This window comes from Solanum pennellii, chromosome 11 (assembly GCF_001406875.1).
Source record: "Solanum pennellii chromosome 11, SPENNV200".
In the NCBI taxonomy this organism is placed as follows: Eukaryota; Viridiplantae; Streptophyta; class Magnoliopsida; order Solanales; family Solanaceae; genus Solanum; species Solanum pennellii.
The window spans coordinates 20998216-21018734 of record NC_028647.1 but is presented as its reverse complement, the minus strand read 5'-3'; the positions used below and the strand labels follow the sequence as shown (position 1 = coordinate 21018734).

Here is a 20519-nt window from a genome sequence, read left to right as displayed (position 1 = left end):
AGTCTGAACTATTTTCCTCGTGGGAACGATCCCAACCTCATTAGTTGGGTTCTTTACTTGATACGACCACTTTACTTCTTATTTGAGAAGTAAGTTTTAGCGTATCACAATTAAACTCAATTCAATCGCAAAACCTGATTGTCACGTGCACAAGTCTCTAAAGTATTACCAATGAATCAAAAGATAGATACAAGTCTCATATGACATTGTTCCTAGAGTAGGACAAGATCATAAATAAGCGTAAGAAGGTCCGCAGAAATGACAAGCAACTACCTCACAAATCTCCATATAAAGCCTCAGACAAGAAGAAGAGAAATATTACAAAGTCGGGCTAGTAACCTACAAAAAAAACATAGTAACAAGGGTTGAGTACCAAACCACACGGTACCCAGCAAGTAAACGTCTAAACTCAAGCTAAGGGGATAAAATACGAGTACTCCTTACACACCAACCGAACCTTCACAGCTTCACCCTGCAAAGAAAATCAGCCAACCTAACAGTTCATAGTGTTCATAGCACCCAGCTCATTAAAATCATTTTAATAAATTACACATCCTTAACTACAAACTCAATATTCAACAATCACAACTTTACACAAAAGGGCACTCACAATATCAGTAACACACAAGATCAAGTTCGTCAAATAGAGGTAATCAAATATCAAGTAATTCCCAACCACCAATAAAACACATAATCATCAAGAATGAAGAATGTCATGGGATGCAATACAATTTGACACCATGAAGTGATATGACTCAGAATACCAATTTCTCTCTCAACCGTATATACATGATACTCCTCAGAAATACATCGAGAGTTCATGACCCATGGGGGACTCGCGAGGTCCATATACCGACAAGGACGATCTCCACGTGTCTGTGCGGACGATCTCAACGCACTGTCATAATCAAACAAATTTTGCACAGATAATCTCCACGTGCCCAAAACATAATCATAACTTTTTAATCGCACGGACGATCTCCACGTGCCCAAAAAATCAATACTCGATCTCAACACGGACGATCTCCACTTGTTAGACCTTTACTCATACCCAATCTCATGTCAATGCATGTGCACAATATGATATCAAATAAGGAGATGATGCAACATCTCAATAAATCAAATGTCACTATGACATATAATCACCTCAATTATCACAATTATACGGGTTCAGTAAAGAACACAATCACAAATAATAAATCAAATCAACAATATATTAGTGAATGCCCATATGTTTTGGCATTCTCGAATTACAATCCGCATTCTATAGTAATATACCTTCCTATTATGACACCGGTACTTGTACCATTCTTACACATCATATACAAACAAATAATCACATTGTCTCTTATTATCCCTTTTTATCATTAAAATTAATCAAGGTGGACAAGTCAACCCTTCCAAATTCTATTACTCCATAACACATACCACAAGGAAAATACACGCATTCCATACACTTAGCAAGAGTTTAGAAATCCACTTGCCTGAAATAGTCGAACAATCACTCTGGGACTTGAGTCTTCCCCTTCCATTGAACTTTTAAATCAATGCAATCTATTCAAGTACATGACCCCAATGAGATTTTGAAACTAACAACACCCAACTCTATAAGCAAGTTCCTAAACTTCAAGGTTAGGTATAAGTCCCAATTCTTTCAAATATGATGAATTTAATAATTTGCATGTAAATAATACACCTAATGTTTAACATAGATTAATATACGAACATGAATCTTAAAATGGTTGCCGAATTTAAAGGGGTAATTAACATCTTTTAACTATTGAAAACTTTACAAAAAAAATCTAGACTTCATCTTTAATTTATTTAACGTTATCACATTGTATTAAAAATGAAAATCATTAGACAACATCACATGGAGAGTAATAACTTAGTGACCTGTTCTTCTTTTCCAATTTACAAATACTACAATTCTTGATCAAAATCTTTAATGAAATCCACAATTCATACGTTAACTATGCTACAAGGGTCGGCATGCCCTCTTAATTCCTCCTCCAACATTATTTTAACATATAAAATGGGTAAACATTGAGATTTTTAACATTTAATTAATGGTTTCCCGAAACCCCACAATCAATTAATAAAACTACACTTCGGCCAACCATATAAAAAGAAAAAGACAAATCCTTTATCCAACTCACTCAATATGCATGTGAAGTTGTTTTAAATCATGTATATGGCAAATAAAAAATTTTGTTATGTGCAGGTACGTGCATGAATGAATTTTTTTTTTCTTACTGAAGGTTGCTGCCGTCTTCGTTAGATGATCCACGACTCACACTTTAGGGTAGTTTATTTTTATTTTCCCATTTTGCTAACTTTAATAGTTCTGGGATTTTGACCTTAATTCTTTATTTATCCATATTTTTATTTTCTATTAGTATAAACAAAATAATCCTTTATTAAATTTGAAAATCATGACACTCACTTGCATAAGTCATAAATTATTTATAAAAGCTACTAAAAGTATTAATATAAATATAATTATTAAAATTCATAAAACAGCTAAGAGGTACTTTACAAGAACCCACCCTAATCAATTATTCACACAAAAAATCAGCAATCTTAGAGAAAAAAAGAAAGAGAAAGTCGAGAATCCCTCAAAGAACACGCAACAAGGTTTCTTCAGTTTCAGCCCCGAAGTCGAAAGATTTCTCCGTGAATTTTGTCACCGGGCATTTAGGATTTCACTAGTGGGTTCCTTTCACCCATTAGGTCCCTAGATTTCAATCAGAATCTTGATTTCCTTAATATGATTAGACCTAGGTTTCTTGATTGTTCGAAATTTTTGGATTTTAATTGTTAGAATGATCCAAATCATATTATCATATTGTTGTTTAGTTTCTTGTATGATATTCATAATCCTATTTATGTAGTTTGTTTAGTTCATGAACTACAGATTCTAGGTCAGTTATTCAGATATACATGCTTCAGTTTGCAAATGTCACATTATTAGTCATAATTGTTACATTCTCAGATTTTGCATGTCAGTATTTTGAGCTATCCATATTACAGAATTTTAGTCATAAATTGTTAATTACATAATCAATTGGGAGTAGCTTAATACCGAGTGGACTAGGGTTCAGCGTACCCGAATAGTCCCAGAACTACGTGTCTCCATAGGTTTATAATTCCCCTATGTGGGCATTAAATTTTAGTGATCATGTCAGTAATGTCTCTATACCTCTGACAGGGTATATTGGGTCCTCTTGATGTGATGTATACATCGGACTCCACATTTAGCTCATGTAATTTTATGTCGGTTATTAGTAGCTCTCTTACAGTTAGATTCTATTGCATTGACCATGTTATCAGTTACAATCATATCTCAGTCTCTTGCATCTTATAAACTTGGTCATTATATTCAGTTAGCTCATGTTCACTATTCTAATTATAGTATCATGATTATCTCTTATCACCGCTCAATAATATGCTTTGGCTATGTTTATTGTTCAGTTTTACTCTATCATACATGCTCAGTACCTTTCAAGTACTGACGCATACTCTGCACTACATCTTTTCCTGATATAGGTTCAAGTCCTTAGCTTCCAGATCAAGCATAGATCGGTTCCTGATCTTCAGCTCAACAATATCAATGATGAGTCCTTATTCTCTAAAAACGACAAACATGTTTCCTTTGCTTTTAGTCTTATTTTTAGTTGTTGCTAGATTTAGTTGGGTGGATGTCCCATCACTTCTGGTCAGTTAGAGGCTATTTTCAGACATAGTTAGATTCAACTTTAGCATTTGAGTTTGACTTTGCAGTTGTTGTTAAACTCTCGGTTTTTTTATATATTCAGATAGTTTATGAGTATTCCTCATCATTTTAGTTTATCTTATGATTTAGCTTTCGCACAATACTGTCCTAATTCAATTTATTTAGTATAGTTATAAATGCTAGCAGGGTTAGCTTGGGGTCACTCGTGATCCTAGATCCCGTGTCAGCGTTCTACTTTGGGTTTGGGGCGTGACTCTCTCTCTCTCTCTCTCTCTCTCTCTCTATCTATCTATCTATCTATATATATATATATATATATATATATATATATATATATATATAATTTCAACATGACTGCTTATTGTTCATTCAATTGGCAGTTGAGGGTATTTTTGTCATTCCAACTTTTCAAAGTAATAAGTATTATGGTCCTTCAAAGATATTGTCAGTTCAGTTTGCATAGAAAAATTGTACTATTGTCCTTCAAAGAAAATGATGCATCCTGGACTTGGTTTTTTGAACAGTTAGAGAAGCTCATGGCGTTAAAGATAACATGTGTATTGTATCCGATCACAACGAAAGTATTATAAAGGCTGTTTCGAGGGTATTTGAAGGAGTTCTTCATTATGCATGTACTTGACATTTGTGGAAAAATATAAAAATACTATTTAAAAAGTCGCACAACAGTCTGTCGGATGTTTTTTATGAGATGGCAAAGGCATACAAACAACATGAATTTGATTAACTGATGGAAAAGGTTGAACAAGTTGATGTTCGTGTAAAAAATTACTTCAAATTAGCAGGTTATGAAAAATGGGCTACTGTATGTGCAACAGTTGATCGAGGAATGGTTATGACATCAAACATAGCTGAGTGCATAAGTGCTTGTCTATTTGAAGCAAGGAAATTACCAATATACGATTTCCTTGATGAAGTAAGACAGATGTTTGAAAGCTGGAATTTGAAAAATATATGTCTGCTTCACATACTTTCACCACACTTTGTGGTAGACCACAAGAGATGCTTGTTGCTAATGAAGAAGCGTCATTACGTATGAAGGTATGTTGTTACAATTTATATGTTCATCAACATTATATAACATAACTGTTTATTTATTTTTGTAGGTTGTACCATCAAATAATTATGTGTTCAGTGTTCATCACGAAGGTAGAACCTATATTGTTTGTTTGGAAAATAAAACTTGTACTTGCAAGAGCTTTCAAATAGATGAATTACCATGTTCGCACGCTTGGGCCTTTTTAAAGAAGAAACATTTTGATGTTGGACCATATTGTTCCGACCTGTACAAGCCAAGTAACTTGTTGGATACATATAGCATTCCAATTCTTCCGTTACCTGATAAAAACGAGTGGAATGTACATGGGTATATTAAGGACCAGATAGTGCAGCCTCCAAATCACAAAAAGCTTCCTGGAAGGCCATCCAAAATGTATCGTGACAAGACATATAGCGAGCTATATGGAATGAAGAGAAAGAATTCTTGAAGTACGTGTGGGTTTAAAGGTCACAATAGGCGTTCGTGTAGGAATAGACTGCGTATTGTATAGTTAATGATATTTCATTTTTATATATTTTTAGAGTTTGGTTTCTTTCAGATTTCTAATGCCTTCTGGTTAATACAATAAAATGGAATTCTTTGTTCATAGTTGTATCTTGAAATATATCCGCTCTACGTCTTCTCTCGTATACTATTACTTGTATTCAAAACCTAATTGTATCTATATTTTAATACCAAGTGTTGCATCCATTTGAATGCATACAATTGTTGGATTCTTCTATTTGAATTCGGCAATATTTTTTGGTATACGTTTTCTTTCGAGAAGTGTTTATATCCATGATTTTAATCTACATTATATTTTTTCTATCTAAATTTTATGTGTGAACTTGTATGAGTCACAAACATAAACATTACAGTTACTTATTTTCAATCTTAATTGTATTTATAATTTAATATCAAGTGTTGTTATGTTACTTTTAGTTGAATTTAAAATTGTACATACTAATTCTTTACATAATTTTATATTATAAAAGTTCATTGTGTATTTCAAAGTTTGCTTGAATCCCAAACAACTGATTACATCCATCTGTAACATTTTAGAAGCATACAACTTTTTTTTGTTTCCGTTTTCTCTCTAAATGTATTCAGAGCCATGGTATTAATCTATATTATATTAGTTCTATCTACATTGTATGTGTGAACTTATATTAGTCACAAACATAAACATTACATTTATTGTTTTAGTTTTAGTATCAAGGTTGAGTGGGTAGAAGCATATGTATTGCAGGTAAACTTCAAAAATGAGCTTTGTGTACCCAACATGCAATACTTAAGCTTGACACACAAATAAAATGCTCTTTTATCCTCACTTACCACAAGCCTCATATAGGCTCTTTTGGTAAGAAAAATATGTAGCAAAGATTCATTAACTGGAACAACAAAGAAATAGATCAAAACAACATTGTCAGATAAACTGCACAAAGACTGAAACACTTTAATATTAAACCAGAACTTTGAAACATTGTAATTATATAAACTAATAATATTTAACCAGAACTCCAAGAGTTTATACATTAGTAAACAGAAGAACTGGAACCCTTTAAAATCGTTTCATAGCAATACAAAAACTAATGTATAATGATATACCAAAAAATTGACAACGACTAATCTATTTGAATTGTATCAATATCCTCCATTGCTACATTAAATCTGCTATATCGTGGAGGTGCTTCATTGTCACTTATTGCTCCGGCATCATTATTTTGTTGGCCATAATTCCAAAGAAGTGTAGCGTACCTTGATCGTAAACATGATGCATCCAAAATATTCGCTGGAATCCATTGGCCATAAGATAGGTATTCGGCAAAAGCTAACATATAAATACTGCAATCCCTATAATACAATAAATTAAAAGTTAGTAAACAATATAATTATTGATGATTTGATGATAGTAAAATCAAAAGAAACACAAACTATCAGAGACCCATGCGACTGTTGAGGAACATTATCTATGAATACTACATTAAAGAACTCATTCTCTTGTTGAGCTTGCGATACATCAATTCCTTTATTGTTGTAATAGTCATTGACTGTTAACTTCAAAGGGATCCACTGAGACAATTTAACTATCTCTGCCTTGATAGCTGCATCGTGACCTGCTGCCCTATATGAGTCATACATGTTGATACACTTATAATTCAATGAGATCACAGCCAACACCCAATGAAATTCCTCCTTACGTGGACAGGAACAAAAACATAATCAACTGTACGCCAAGGTGTAGTAGCATGCATTTTGTACCCTTTAATGTATTCACCAATGACATGCTCTTCATCGACTCAACCAACATCGCTATCTTAATCCAAATATTTTTCCCAAATAGCAGAGATCTTTGAACTAAAGACACAATCTACAGTTGTGTATTTATAGCTGCCTCCAACATCATACTTGGCTTTTTTACGAAGATAATATAAAATCACATCAACATGCTTACAAATTTAAAGACAAATGTATAAATACTATAACTACTAATCAACATTGATAGTAAAGATAACGCTAAACAGTTCTTACCGAATTGTTCAATAACTGTCGTTCAAAATACAGATTATAGAACCAATTCTTATTGTCTATTAGGAGAACGCCAAGGTTAATGGCCACAAGAATTTCAGCTAGATTCCTCTTGTAATGGTCTTGATCATGCTTCCTAAAAACAGAATAAAAATAGAAACAATATACCATTCATTAAAAAAAGTAACGACTATCAGCATTTAAATATAAAAAAGATATCAAGAAAACCTATATATAAGTTGCACCTAACAAAAACTGTTGTTGAAACACGAACAAACATTTAACTGAATATGAAAATTTAAATAGTTATATTGTAAAAACATCTTGTAATTATTCACCAGCTACTTACTTTTTGTCATGCTTTGTAAGCAATCCAGCTCGGATCCATAATCGAAACGCATCCCACAACGTTATATCATAATTGCCAGAGATCAGATCAAATATGAATGGGTGTTTCAATTCAAAAATGTGGGGCTGACTTGATGAACTACCTGAAATGGTTCCAAAAATAATAATACACACTAACACTAGCAATCAAAAAAATGATTACATTAATAGAAGTATTAAAAAATGGAATACTGTACCAGCAGATGATCAAAAATTGGTCAGATACGGAGATGTATTATAAGGACCTGGACGTCTATTCCTAGGCGTAGGTAATGACGTCTGTTCCTTATTGCTGATAGGGTGATCTATCATCAATCTTTCACCATTCGTACCAAAATGGACATCGATAGTCGCCTGATCTGCCTTTGTTGTAATGCATCCTGCAATTGTTGTTGGCAGTTGTGCGGTGTGTCCTGCAAATACAGTTGAATGTGGTGCGATGCTACTCTTTATAGAATTGAGACTAGGCATGAATTGATCGTCCAATTCACACGTTGAATCGATTGTCACATTCATGTGATTCAAAAGCCCGGATAGGGGCTGCACATGGCAATTGTTCAACATCGACCTCATGTGAATTTTCAGATACTCCCAGCATTTGGGGGGTATATCAAATACAAAACTTGGTTGATTTACCTATTAATTTCATAAAAATAACATCTTAAAATTAATGACCCAAATAATGATATATGAAATACTTATAAAATTAAATAACATACCCTAGGAATTGTAGGTCTTAAAGCACTTCATTCATAATCCACTTCAATCAGATTTCGAACAGGGGTGTTGATACAAAAACCTTATAAAATGAAGGTTATAAATGAAATTGTTAATATGATATTGAACATTTATTGAGAACTGAAATTTAAGGAAAATTTATATATTGTAATCATACATTAGGATGTACAACAAAACAAACATAAAATTTGTCTAAAACCTGACTTACCTCATGATCATCGGATTTGGAGTCTATTCCATCTTGATTGTTGATGGTCTTTTAAAAAAATAATAAAAAAAAAAGAAACATGAAAAAAAATGTTAGTGGATACAATATTGAAATGTCCTTGAAAATTGTAAATGATAACAGTTATTGACTAAAAAATTATTATTTTTATAATACGTGTAGGCATAAACCGAGTTAAGATTGCTTGATACAGTTTGATAATAATTATATAAATGTAGAATTATATATATATATAGGAGGCTTATTAAGAATATTTATTATACAAGTATTGAGTATAAAATGATATACAAATCTTGACTTACCTGGGACACACCATTTTTTGATTTACTGTCATTTCGAGCCTTGAGTGTCTTGTCAAAAACATAAAAATCCAAAAAACATGTCATCAAATGTTAAAAGTTACAACTTCAAAAAAGTTAATAAATTCAAAATTCAAATTTGCGTAAAAAATACAAAAATAAGGGTCATATATACAGCCTAAATTAATAAAAGAAAGTAGAATTACCTCCGAATTCTCAGATTCCAATTTGTCACACTGAACTACCAGAACTTGATTTGATGAGATTCTTTATTTGAAGTATATGGTGGTGTATACCCATCTTCATCGTTTGAACTGGAGGGACAATATGATCATTAGAATGCTCGACCTATGTTATATTACAACGTAAATCATTAACAAAAATATAATTTTGGAATACATTAAATCATATTATTTTTTTATAACAAACCTCCTGCTCATTCCGTCTTGAATTAATGACTATCAGAACAGTCTTGAAGTTGTCGTTGATCAAATTGCGAATTTCAACAAACTCTTGTTTAACCTGAAAATATGACACAATGCTTTAGCTTATTAAAAATTTAAAATTCTAATAAGTGTATAACTATGAAAGATGTACTATATGGTAAATACTTTTTTTCTGAAATCTGACAGCTCTTTAAACCAGCCTTGCACTTCAGATCCGCTTGTTCTCTGAATATCAGAATCACTCGAAGTTGTATTTGTTAGATCTGCATGTACACATTCAGTTTGTTTTAATACAATCTTAGGTTTCTTCAGTACCTTTTTGGATACAATATTTTTTTTCACAGGCTGTTTAACAGCAACCCTAGGTTTCAAATTTTGTGCAACCTGTTTGGATCCTCCATTCAACTGCTTCTTTGTCCTTTTTCTAACTGATGACGTTGAGGAACCAACTGTTCCTTTTTTTTACCTTTACTGCTTGTGGAGGAGGTGTTTGAAAGTCATCGTCAGAATCTTTATCATCACAGCTTCCCTCACCTGGATCATCATTACTATTAATTATTTCATCATCTAGATCATCATCTGATGAATCAGAATACTGAGCTGGAGCTTGATTCTCGATACCCTCCGCTGGCAGTTGCAATACTGCAAATTCCCTTTGATTGAGGGTACTGTTCCTGAATTTAATCTGACGTCCAAACATTTTGTTACTATTTTAAATAAAAACATAAGAAACAATATAACTTTGTCATTATTAAACATATGTCAATTAAGTACCTTGTTATTCACATCACTAAATATGGTGTTCATAAGTTTCTTGTATCTACTACTCTCATTGGTCGTCTTCCAGTTGAGCAACCTCGAAATATGGTCATCAACCTTTTGAGCGATCTGGAAATCAATACTCGAACTGCACTCAAACAACCATACTTGGAATACAATAGGCGTTCCACCGATTCTGTAAAATTGTTTTTTACTATTCAACTTCTTGCTCAAGCACTTCATCAGCAAGTAAAAAGATTTTTCCCCCATGGAAACTGATTGTACCTGCAACTTTCAACAAGATCAAAATATAATCTAGGAACTTTTTTGGTAGCTCTTGCACCGGAAAAAATCATTGTCTGGATGAAGTATAATATTGCAAACTTCAGGACATCCTGATCGTGCTCCCCCCACATTTTTTGATGAAAACTCCTCATTATATCAATTTTTTTGATCAACTTAACACCCTCAAAATATTGTTCCATGAACCTATTTGGTTCTGACTCATCAAAGATGAAATCATTTTCTTCGTTGACACAGTTTAATCCACTAATCAAAACAAATTCTCTCAAAGTGAAATGTAGCGTAGATCCATTTACACGCATTACAAATGCTTGGCGAGAACTAAAATTGAGTTCTAAAGCCATGCAACACCTATGTATTTTTTCGCGAGCACAACATCGATGCATTTGCATATAATTATCAAAACAGGTGCTCTCACGTTATACATTGTATACATGACCATGTAAATACTTCACCAAGTCAGCTTTTATGTCATGTTTAAAGAAACAATGAATATGGGGAGCTTTTTTGAGTTATTTTTGACATAAAATTCATTTGCCTGCACATGTTCAACAATAAAAAGAATACATATTTCAAGATTTACTGATATATAAATCTATTTCTAGTTAACCAAATAGAATAAGAGAAACTACATTGTATACAAAAGATTGAATGTTCATTCAGATTCATGAATATTGATGACATAAAAATTAAAATGAAGCAAATAAAAAAAATACATACTAGACTCATTCTATAAATCTATTAAAATTTGAACGCATAAAGATGCTAAAAAAAATATAAATACACTATTCAACAATCTAATATATGTATACAACAAAATATGGGCAAATATAATGGCTACTAGAATACAGTTTGAGGGAAATCAAATAAATTGAAATCTATAAAGATAAATATTGTATTCCTTTTCTTAATATTGACAAGCAAATGAGAAGAGTCTTAAGTATAAGGTAACTTGAAGCACCAATATTAGTGTTTTGGTATTTTTAGTTATAGTGATACGTGCACATTTTTGGTTGAAAGTTTTTTTTACATGAATACTTTTTATTGGACTAACAAGTTCTATATTGAGAACTGTACAAAACTAACAAAGGTCTGGAAAGAAGCAAAATTATAAAACTCGTGTAAGCTTTTTATCTTTTTACTTAGACGCACACAGAAAATGTAATTTGCATATTTGCACAACTGACAAATATTAGACCTTGTTTTAATTGTATCCATGATTTATCACATCACATTTAGGGATACAAAAATATTTTCTGTATTCAAAACCATAAGCTTACGATCTGAAAGAAATATACAATTTCAAACACAAAAACAACAATAGACATAGCATAAAAAATCGTTTCATTAATAATTTAATACCTCTTCATCGTCATGACGTAATACTTCATCACTTCGATATTTTTCTTGATCATCAGGGGTTTCAGAGCACAACACTTTCCTTTTTTTTAAGAGCTCTCTATTATCATTTTATACTCTTGTGTCATTCTAGCCGCATATCCTATATTTTCGATCAATCCTTGAGTAATGCACAAATTAAATGAGGGAAATTTTGAAAATTTTTGAATGTTGTTGTTTATACCTCTAGTAATTCTGATCGAATCAGCCATGACATACAATACAATTTTCTTTTCAACAATCAAAAAATCTGAAAAAAAAAAAAAAGAAATTTTCTTTTAACAACTGCTAAACCGTATTGAACATCAAACAAAAATAATTCTATATATATGAATTTTCATAATCTACCTAATCTTAAACATTGAAAGAAAATCACAAAAAAGGGACAAAAAGTACAAAATCATAAATGTATGATGGATATTAAAACAAAATTACATAAATAATCCATAAAATCGTGAAATATAAAATCAGAGCTTTAACAAAAAAATAAAAAATAAAATCAAAATCGAAAGTTGAACTAACCTTGCCACCACGAAATCTACTTTAATAATAATCTTTCATGAGCTCGAAAATCTGCCTGAATCCTTGATAATCAATGACTTTGATGAAGAATCTAGAAATTTTCATGAAAAAAACTTGAAAATTGGAAATAATCTGAAAATTTTGAATCGGATTAAGTTTTACATTTCTTGGAACGGTAAATGTAATTATTAATTTCTTTTTTCTTTTTTCATTAAATGGTTATTGGACCATTTTTTTGTCCAATAAATGAATTTCCATAAATACATTAAATTAATAATATTAATATATACTAAAATCTAAAATACATAAATTTAATAAAATCTAAAATACATAAAATTAATAAACATATTGCTATTCTGTCATTTTCACTAAAACTTTTAAATTGTTGTTATTTTAATTAATTATGTTCTTAAAGTTATCTTAATTACTAAATTTCTCTTATTTGAATCTTCTTAACGTCTTTAGAATAAGCCTACACTTTCTACTAAATTAAAGATTGTGCCATCTATCATTGAGTATACTGGGGTTCATTTAAGTTTACAATTGACACGTATACAATGATAACTTTATTGAGTTTATATAAATTTCTATTTTTATTCTTTACATATAAAATTGTTTAAATTTGATATAGTTAAATACTTTGATAAAATTTTATCATTTAGCTTTTATATTCAAAACAGTTTATTTTTTGATAGTACATATATCAGTAAATAACTATATAAGATTATTATTTGTCATATTATATTTTAAAGTATAATGCATAAAATTATTTTTTTAAAAACTCCTAATTAATAATTTATTATAAAAATAGAAAATTAATTTGAATCAAATATATATTTATTAATTCAACGTAAATATTCAAATAAAATTTTGCCTTTGTGAGGTGTAAATATTCAACAATATTTAATTAGTAGAGTTTATATTCTACACACAATTTATCTGCATAAAAGAATAAGAAATCATAACATGTTTTTTTTTTTGCAAGTAACTTTTTTTAAAATTTTTGTTACTGAACTTTCAATACTTTTTCAAGATCAATAAGAAGTTTTTCTTATTGAAAAATTTTGAATTGTTTTTTATTATTAAAATGACGTTATGGAAGGAAAGAGAAAAAAAAGAATCTTCTTTCTTTTAAATTTTGTTGTATATTTTAGAGTACCTTTCATATATAACAAACATAAAAATTATATTCGTACTTATAGTTATAGTTCGCAAAATTGCGCTCCATAGTAAATTTTATGTTTATCATTGAGCTTTTAATTTGTATAATTCTCTACAAACATTCAATTTTACACAAATTGTTCAGTATTTTATGAATTCATATATACTTTATAATTTGTATGATAAGATTTGTATTTATAAGTGTATAAAATAAAAACATATGTATTTGTATTTGTATATATATTTTCTCTCGCTTCATATACAAACACAAACACATTTTCTATCGAAATATATAACATGACTAATTGTATACCAAAAATGGCTAGTTGTATACCGAATCAGATGACAAAAAAAGGGATGTTTGCTGCAATTACAATTCAAATAAACTATGACTATGTCATTTAATTTGAATTAATAATTTGTTATTTCATACAGTTTTTCCTATAATTTAACAAAAAATATATACGTCATTTATTTCATTTTTGTGGTGTAATTTAACTAAATATTGATATACTTTTTTTACTCTTTGAAATATTAGGGAATTTTACGTTGGAATAAAAAAACTCTATATCAACATATTTGGGTCGATAATTATAGGTTCAAATGTACACGATTTTGATAATTTAAAATCATTAAAGTTAATATTATTTTTAAGCATAATAATGTTTTTAAAATATTGAAGAAATGTCATACAAAAAAAGTAATAAATTCAGATTTCTTCGATGAGGGGTTTGATCCTTACTCCTCAAAGAATTAACTATAATGTTGAAAAACATCAATGCTTATTATAATTCTAAAATATTATTTTCGTTCCTACTTATATGTCATCATTTTCCTTTTACTTATCTATCTCATAAAACTTGACTCCAACAACTAATATATAATTTTGATATATATCTGTGTCACACTAGCTATGTTGGGCCTGGCACGGGCCATCCAGTTCTAGTATATATAGAGAAAAGAGAGTTCCAACATGTTAGTTTATGGGAATTAAATAAAACTATAAGGGGTCGTTTGGTAGAGTGTAGTAGCAAAAATAATGTTTGCATTAATTATATGTATTAGTAATCCTTTGATTGGTGCATTTTTTCATGGTATGTATAACTAATGCATTAGTTAAACACTCTATTGTGCATTGAGAAGTGAATTAATAATACCTAGAAATTTATGGTATTAGTAATGCAAATGATTTAATACATGCATTGATATGATTAAAGACTCAATTACCCCTCAAAAGTACTTTTACATCTTTTCCACCATAATTGTGAGTGATATTTTAGTAAATAAATATTTTTATACAATGTTTACTAGTTTTAATACACCAAACCAAACAATGTATAAGAAACAATATATGTATAACCAAAACAAGTATAATTAATACATGCATTACTAATATTAAAAGTAATAATTACTCTATTGAGTATTATTTTTATACACTCTACCAAACGATTCCTAAAAGTATCAAAAGTCTTTAAAAAGTCTGGCAAAGTAAAGTTGCTTAGCAAAGTCGTCTTTTATGCTTTGTTAATTGGACTCCATCAAGAGCTCTAAAAATAAGCCCATCATTTTATCACTTAATTACAAATTAAATAAAAAATTTTCAAAATGTCAATTTTTTAACATTTAAGAAGGCTAATTAGCAACACTTTCAGTATTTAGTAAAAATTTAAAAAATTTAGTTTGTTATTTATCTTATGTATATTTTTTGTTATTTATTTTTATTTGAAGAATACAATTTTTATATAACAAATTGAAGAAATTAAGGGGATAATTTTTTTTTACAAAAAATGGAACAAATGCATTAAAGTCTCATTAGTTACAATTTATCAAAATACACCAACTATCATCTCTTTCTTCTTCTTTAACCATGTTCTAAGAAACACCCTTTCATCATTGTTCTAAAAAAAAATTAAATATCCAATTTTCTTAATTTTTTTGGTTTCTAAACAATTTTTTTTGTCAAAATAAATATCCAATTTTCACTAATTATTGTTATGAAAATTACGAAATTAAAGAAGTACCACATCTATAAAATTTTCAATATCCAATTTTCACTAATTATATCACGGAATCAAAAAATTTAATATTCAATTTTCACTAATTATTGTTATGAAATTTTATGATAATACCTTATAATTTTATCTATTAATTTTTTTAAAATTTTCAAAATTTGAATATCTGTAGTTTTATCTGTTATTTGATATACTTTTCTCACAGTTTATTTGTTTTATTTTGAGAATTTTGTATCCTTACTTAAATTGTATTTATTCCAATGTGTATACCATTTGTATTTGTATCCATTCTAATTTTCATGTTGTATTTTGTATAATGAAACTTTTTTTTCTTTATTAGTTTGTATTCTTTCCAATATATATGTCAAATAAATATGTAGCTATTTAAAAAAAATATATGTATTCATATATTTTTTTCAACTGTGTATTTATTTTTCGCTTCAAATTCTTGTTTCCTTTTCTAAGTCATATTCATTCCAATATGTATATTATTTGTATTTGTATTCGTTCTAGTTTTTATATTGTTTTTAGTATAATGATATATAAAATATAAAAATAATATGATAGAAAAGTGAGAATGAAATATAAAATTGAAAAAGAATACGAAAATATTTGTTGCAATCATGCTTAAATAAATTACATTACTAGTTGGCTTACCTTTGAGATGAATATAAACTAGGAACAATTAAAGATTCATAAACTATGCAACATGAGATTTTGAATGAATACAAGTATCAATAACATATGTACTAGTTTGAATATATATTGAGAAGGGATACAAAAATTTGAAGAAAAAACTATAAAAACAAAATAAACTAATAGAAAGTTGTTCTTCCTATAAATAGAATACATAACTAGTCGACATACCTTTGGATGAATACAAATTAGGGACAAATACAAGATTCATAAACTATGCATCATGAAATTTTTAATAAATACAAATATTGATAGCATACATAGTAATTTGAATACAAATTGAGAAGGAATATCAAATTCTAAAAAAGAACTATAAATACAAAACAAAATAACAGAACATTGTTCGATAACCATTCGGTCTTCTTCGTCTTTTTCAAGATTCATACGAGTTGGCGAAAATTCTATATTTCCGTTCTGAATATGAGGATGATTTTGCACACCAACTGAGTCATGTAAATGTTCTGACCGTTCTCTTCCCTCATTTTAGTAGCGGATCGTACATTCCCCGTTATTTCTTCAGTAATAAATAAATTAAAGGATGGAAAATCTCTAGAAATTGGTTGATTAAGATGGATACCTCTAGTAAGCCTCTTGAAATTAGCCATTGGAGAGTAAACCTTAACCGAGATTGAATAATCCAAACAATAACTTTTGAGATTTAAACAAAAATAAAATCAGAAGAGAAATCTCAAATGAAGATAAAGATTAGGGATACGTTAATTCTTGTTGATCCAATTTTTGACAAAAAACAATCAAAATACACGGCAGAGAAATATCGACAACTTGAATGTTGAAGAAAAATCAGAAGAGATATACATGAAAGAGAATTAATTTTGAAAAGATAAATATGAGAAAGAGAATGTTTTTTTATATAAAAAATAGGATATAAAATTAATTGAAAAGGATATAAAATTAATTGAAAACGTGAAAGGGAAATAAAGTAGGAAGAATTGAGATACACAAAGTTTTTAAAATAATGACATTTAAGGCATTATTACTAATATTTATAAAGTATTGATATTTTTACTAAATATGTTATTTTTTTGACTAATTTACTAATTTTTATTAGGCGGGTAATTAAATATTATTTTTATGTTAAGTTTTTTACTTGTTAATTATTATAAAAATAAATTATATTTTTGGCCAAGTGAGGAAAATTATTTTATTTTATTATATTTTTATTATTAATTACGTATTCTCAAAATTATTTTTTAATATCTAATATTAAATATTAATTTAATAGGAATAATGTAAGAAATAGTCGTGTTATTCATTATTTTCTAAATGTATAAATATTACAAATAAAATTTAACAAGGAAATATATACTTCAAAGTTATACTGAGAAAGCAATTTGTGGAAATAAATGAATAATGAGAAAAATCAATAATACGAATAGATGAAAATGTTACCCTCCAAGTTATTGGGATTTTTCGTGAAAGTAACTCATGTCAATTAATTATAACTAATAAAATAAATAACTATCTTTTAATTTTAAATCTTTTATTTAAAAAATTCTCTTACACTTGTTCATTTTAACAAATCAAGAAAAAAAATATATTTTCGTATAGTATATTTTTTTCATTAAGTAATTATATGAAATCTAATAATCAATTTCATTAATATTTTATAATTTATTTTTATAAAATAACAATCTATCTAACTTATAGTTTTAATTAAAAAAACCTAATAATTGATCCGGTACAAATCAATCTGGTCATTACTTTGGTTTCTAAAATTTGACTATTAAAATTGAAAAACATCTTTCACAAATGTGTACTATACTCTTAAATAATTATGAATTTAGATTTACGTACTATACTCTTAAATAATTAGAAATTTAGATTTATTTAGAATGTTTTATATATATATATATATATACATATATATATATATATATAATGTGGCCCGTATTGACACGTGTTATTTCCGCTAGTATTAACAGTAGAGGAGTCTTCTTTTTTCTTGGTTAAAAATATTTTCCTAACTTTGCTAAGGGTATCTTTGGAAAGCTAGTCAATAGAAAAGTATAAAATATATTAACAATACAAGTACATCATAACTTCATTTTTTGGTTAAAAAATGTTTTCTTTACACAACCTATTAATTATGTTGTCACTTTGTTTGTGTGTTATGTTTCGGAATTGTAAATTGTAATTATAAAATTATATTAAATTTTTTTAAAAATAAAATTTAATTATTTAAAATAATATTATGTTGGACAAATAAGAAACTTCATAAATAGAATTGATATAAATATTTAAGATATATATATGTTATCTTTTGACAAATGTATTAATCAACAAACATATGCTCTAAATTAATATTATAAAAATAATTGATTTTTGCTTTTCAAATTATTTTATGTTAATTAAATTGATAATAAAAACTAAAATTACAATGTTTTTATGAACATCATAAAATACATGTTTACAGAAAAATTAATATTAAATATATAATGTCATAAATTGTGAAAGTATTTGACAAAAGATAATCTATCAAGTCTAACTAAAAAGTAAATAACTTGTAATGTGAAATATCAAGTCAATACTACCAAAACAAATGAAATCGAAAATATAACATAAGTTTTAAATTCAAAAAGATATTTGATGTAATACTTTTATGTTAAATTTGAACAGAATGTACATAAATGTGATCTATAAGAAAAGAAAAATTTCAATCTATGACATTATTTAACAATGAATTTTCCTTTAATTTAAAACTTAGATTATTATGCTAATGAAAATAATAAACATAGAATAAATAAATAAAATAGATAATAAGAAAATTCGTATGGAATCACAAGAAATAGAGGTTGATAATGAGAAGGAATGGAAATATCAATAATATAAAAAATATTTTTAGAATTAAAAACATTTTTTAACAGAAATTATAGATTAGGATAAATCAAAAATAAAAATAAAAAGAATAAATTAAAAGATAATCATGTTGTAATTACACCAGATAATTATGAACAATTCACAGCCCCTCCCTAAGAAATGAAGTTTACTATTACATTCTGTCAATTACACTCAATTACTTGACCAAATAATAACATAGATAACCAAAGATGAGTGTAATTACACCTAATTATACTAGATCAAATTGTGACTTTCCAAATAGGCCCTAGAAGAACCAGAAAAGTGTTCATTCAATGTAATAATATATTGTAGACGCATTTTCTCCATTCTCTTTAGATTTAGTTGTAAGTTTATAAATGCATGAATTTATTTGACTCTCTAGATTGGTAAAAACTCTTCTTCATTGTGGATATTCTTAATACTAGTCTTAGAATAAGTGTTTTGTGCGTGTCCCTCATATTCGTAAGAACCATTTTTTAAAAAATAGTATAAATAATGTTTGAAAGATGTGTTTGTGTAACATTATAAGAAATTTAGGCATGAATTGGCTATCTCCCTATCATAAAATCTAGGATTGATTTTCCAAGACTATTACCATGTACATACGTGGTATCCTTTCTAATGTATAGACTGGCACTGACAACCATATGCTGAGGGATGTGATATCATTTCTGAGGGTGCGATGATAGGTACGAAAGGGGTATTTGGGCTATCTTTCTTATGTTGGTGATACCAATGCTGACCATCCTTCCCTTGAGTCCAGTCTACTGGTTAGTGAGTTTCCCGATATGTTTCCTACTTATGTACATGGCCGTCCTTCTAATCATGACAGGTTTTGGCATTGATGTTTAGTCAGACACACAAATAGTTTCTATATTTCCATATCAGATGGATGTCTCTAACTGAGTTGAGTAAGCTTAAGGAGCAGCTCCAGGACGTCCTGAGTAAGGGGTTCATTAGGCCGAGTGTGTCTATGTGGGGTGCCACTGTCCTGATTTGTCAAGAAGAAGGATGGTTCCTTGCATATGCGTATTTAATGCAATTAGTTGAATAAGGTGGCCATCAAGAATTGATAAAGTCATGTATTGGTGATTTATTTACGAGTTTCTAGTTATGTCTTTTGGTTTGACTAATGCCCCAACACCAATCATTGATTCGACATCATGTGTTCAATACATTGGAATATTTTGTGATATTGTTCATCGATGACATTCAAGTCTAGTTAGGGAATAGGGAACTTCATGTGCAGTGATTGAGGACTATGTTTTTGACTTTGCGAGACCATCAATTTTACATTAAGTTCTTTAAGTGTGAGTGCTAGCTTGAGTTTGTTCCATTCTTAGGGTACATTGTGTCCAAAGATGGGATCATGGTGGATCCAGTGAAGATAG

General features: G+C 28.8%; 1 protein-coding gene and 1 pseudogene across 1 annotated transcript; one reads left to right on the top strand and one right to left on the bottom strand.

Moving 5' to 3' along the window:
• Positions 1-4484: 4484 nt before the first annotated feature.
• LOC107003743 lies at positions 4485-5241 on the top strand. The gene is made up of 2 exons (XM_015202036.1): positions 4485-4787; positions 4861-5241. Exons 1-2 carry the CDS (start codon positions 4485-4487, stop codon positions 5239-5241), a joined length of 684 nt encoding a protein of 227 aa, XP_015057522.1.
• Positions 5242-6418: 1177 nt separating this feature from the next.
• Positions 6419-11967, bottom strand: LOC114074722 (annotated as a pseudogene).
• Between the last annotated feature and the right edge of the window lie 8552 nt (positions 11968-20519).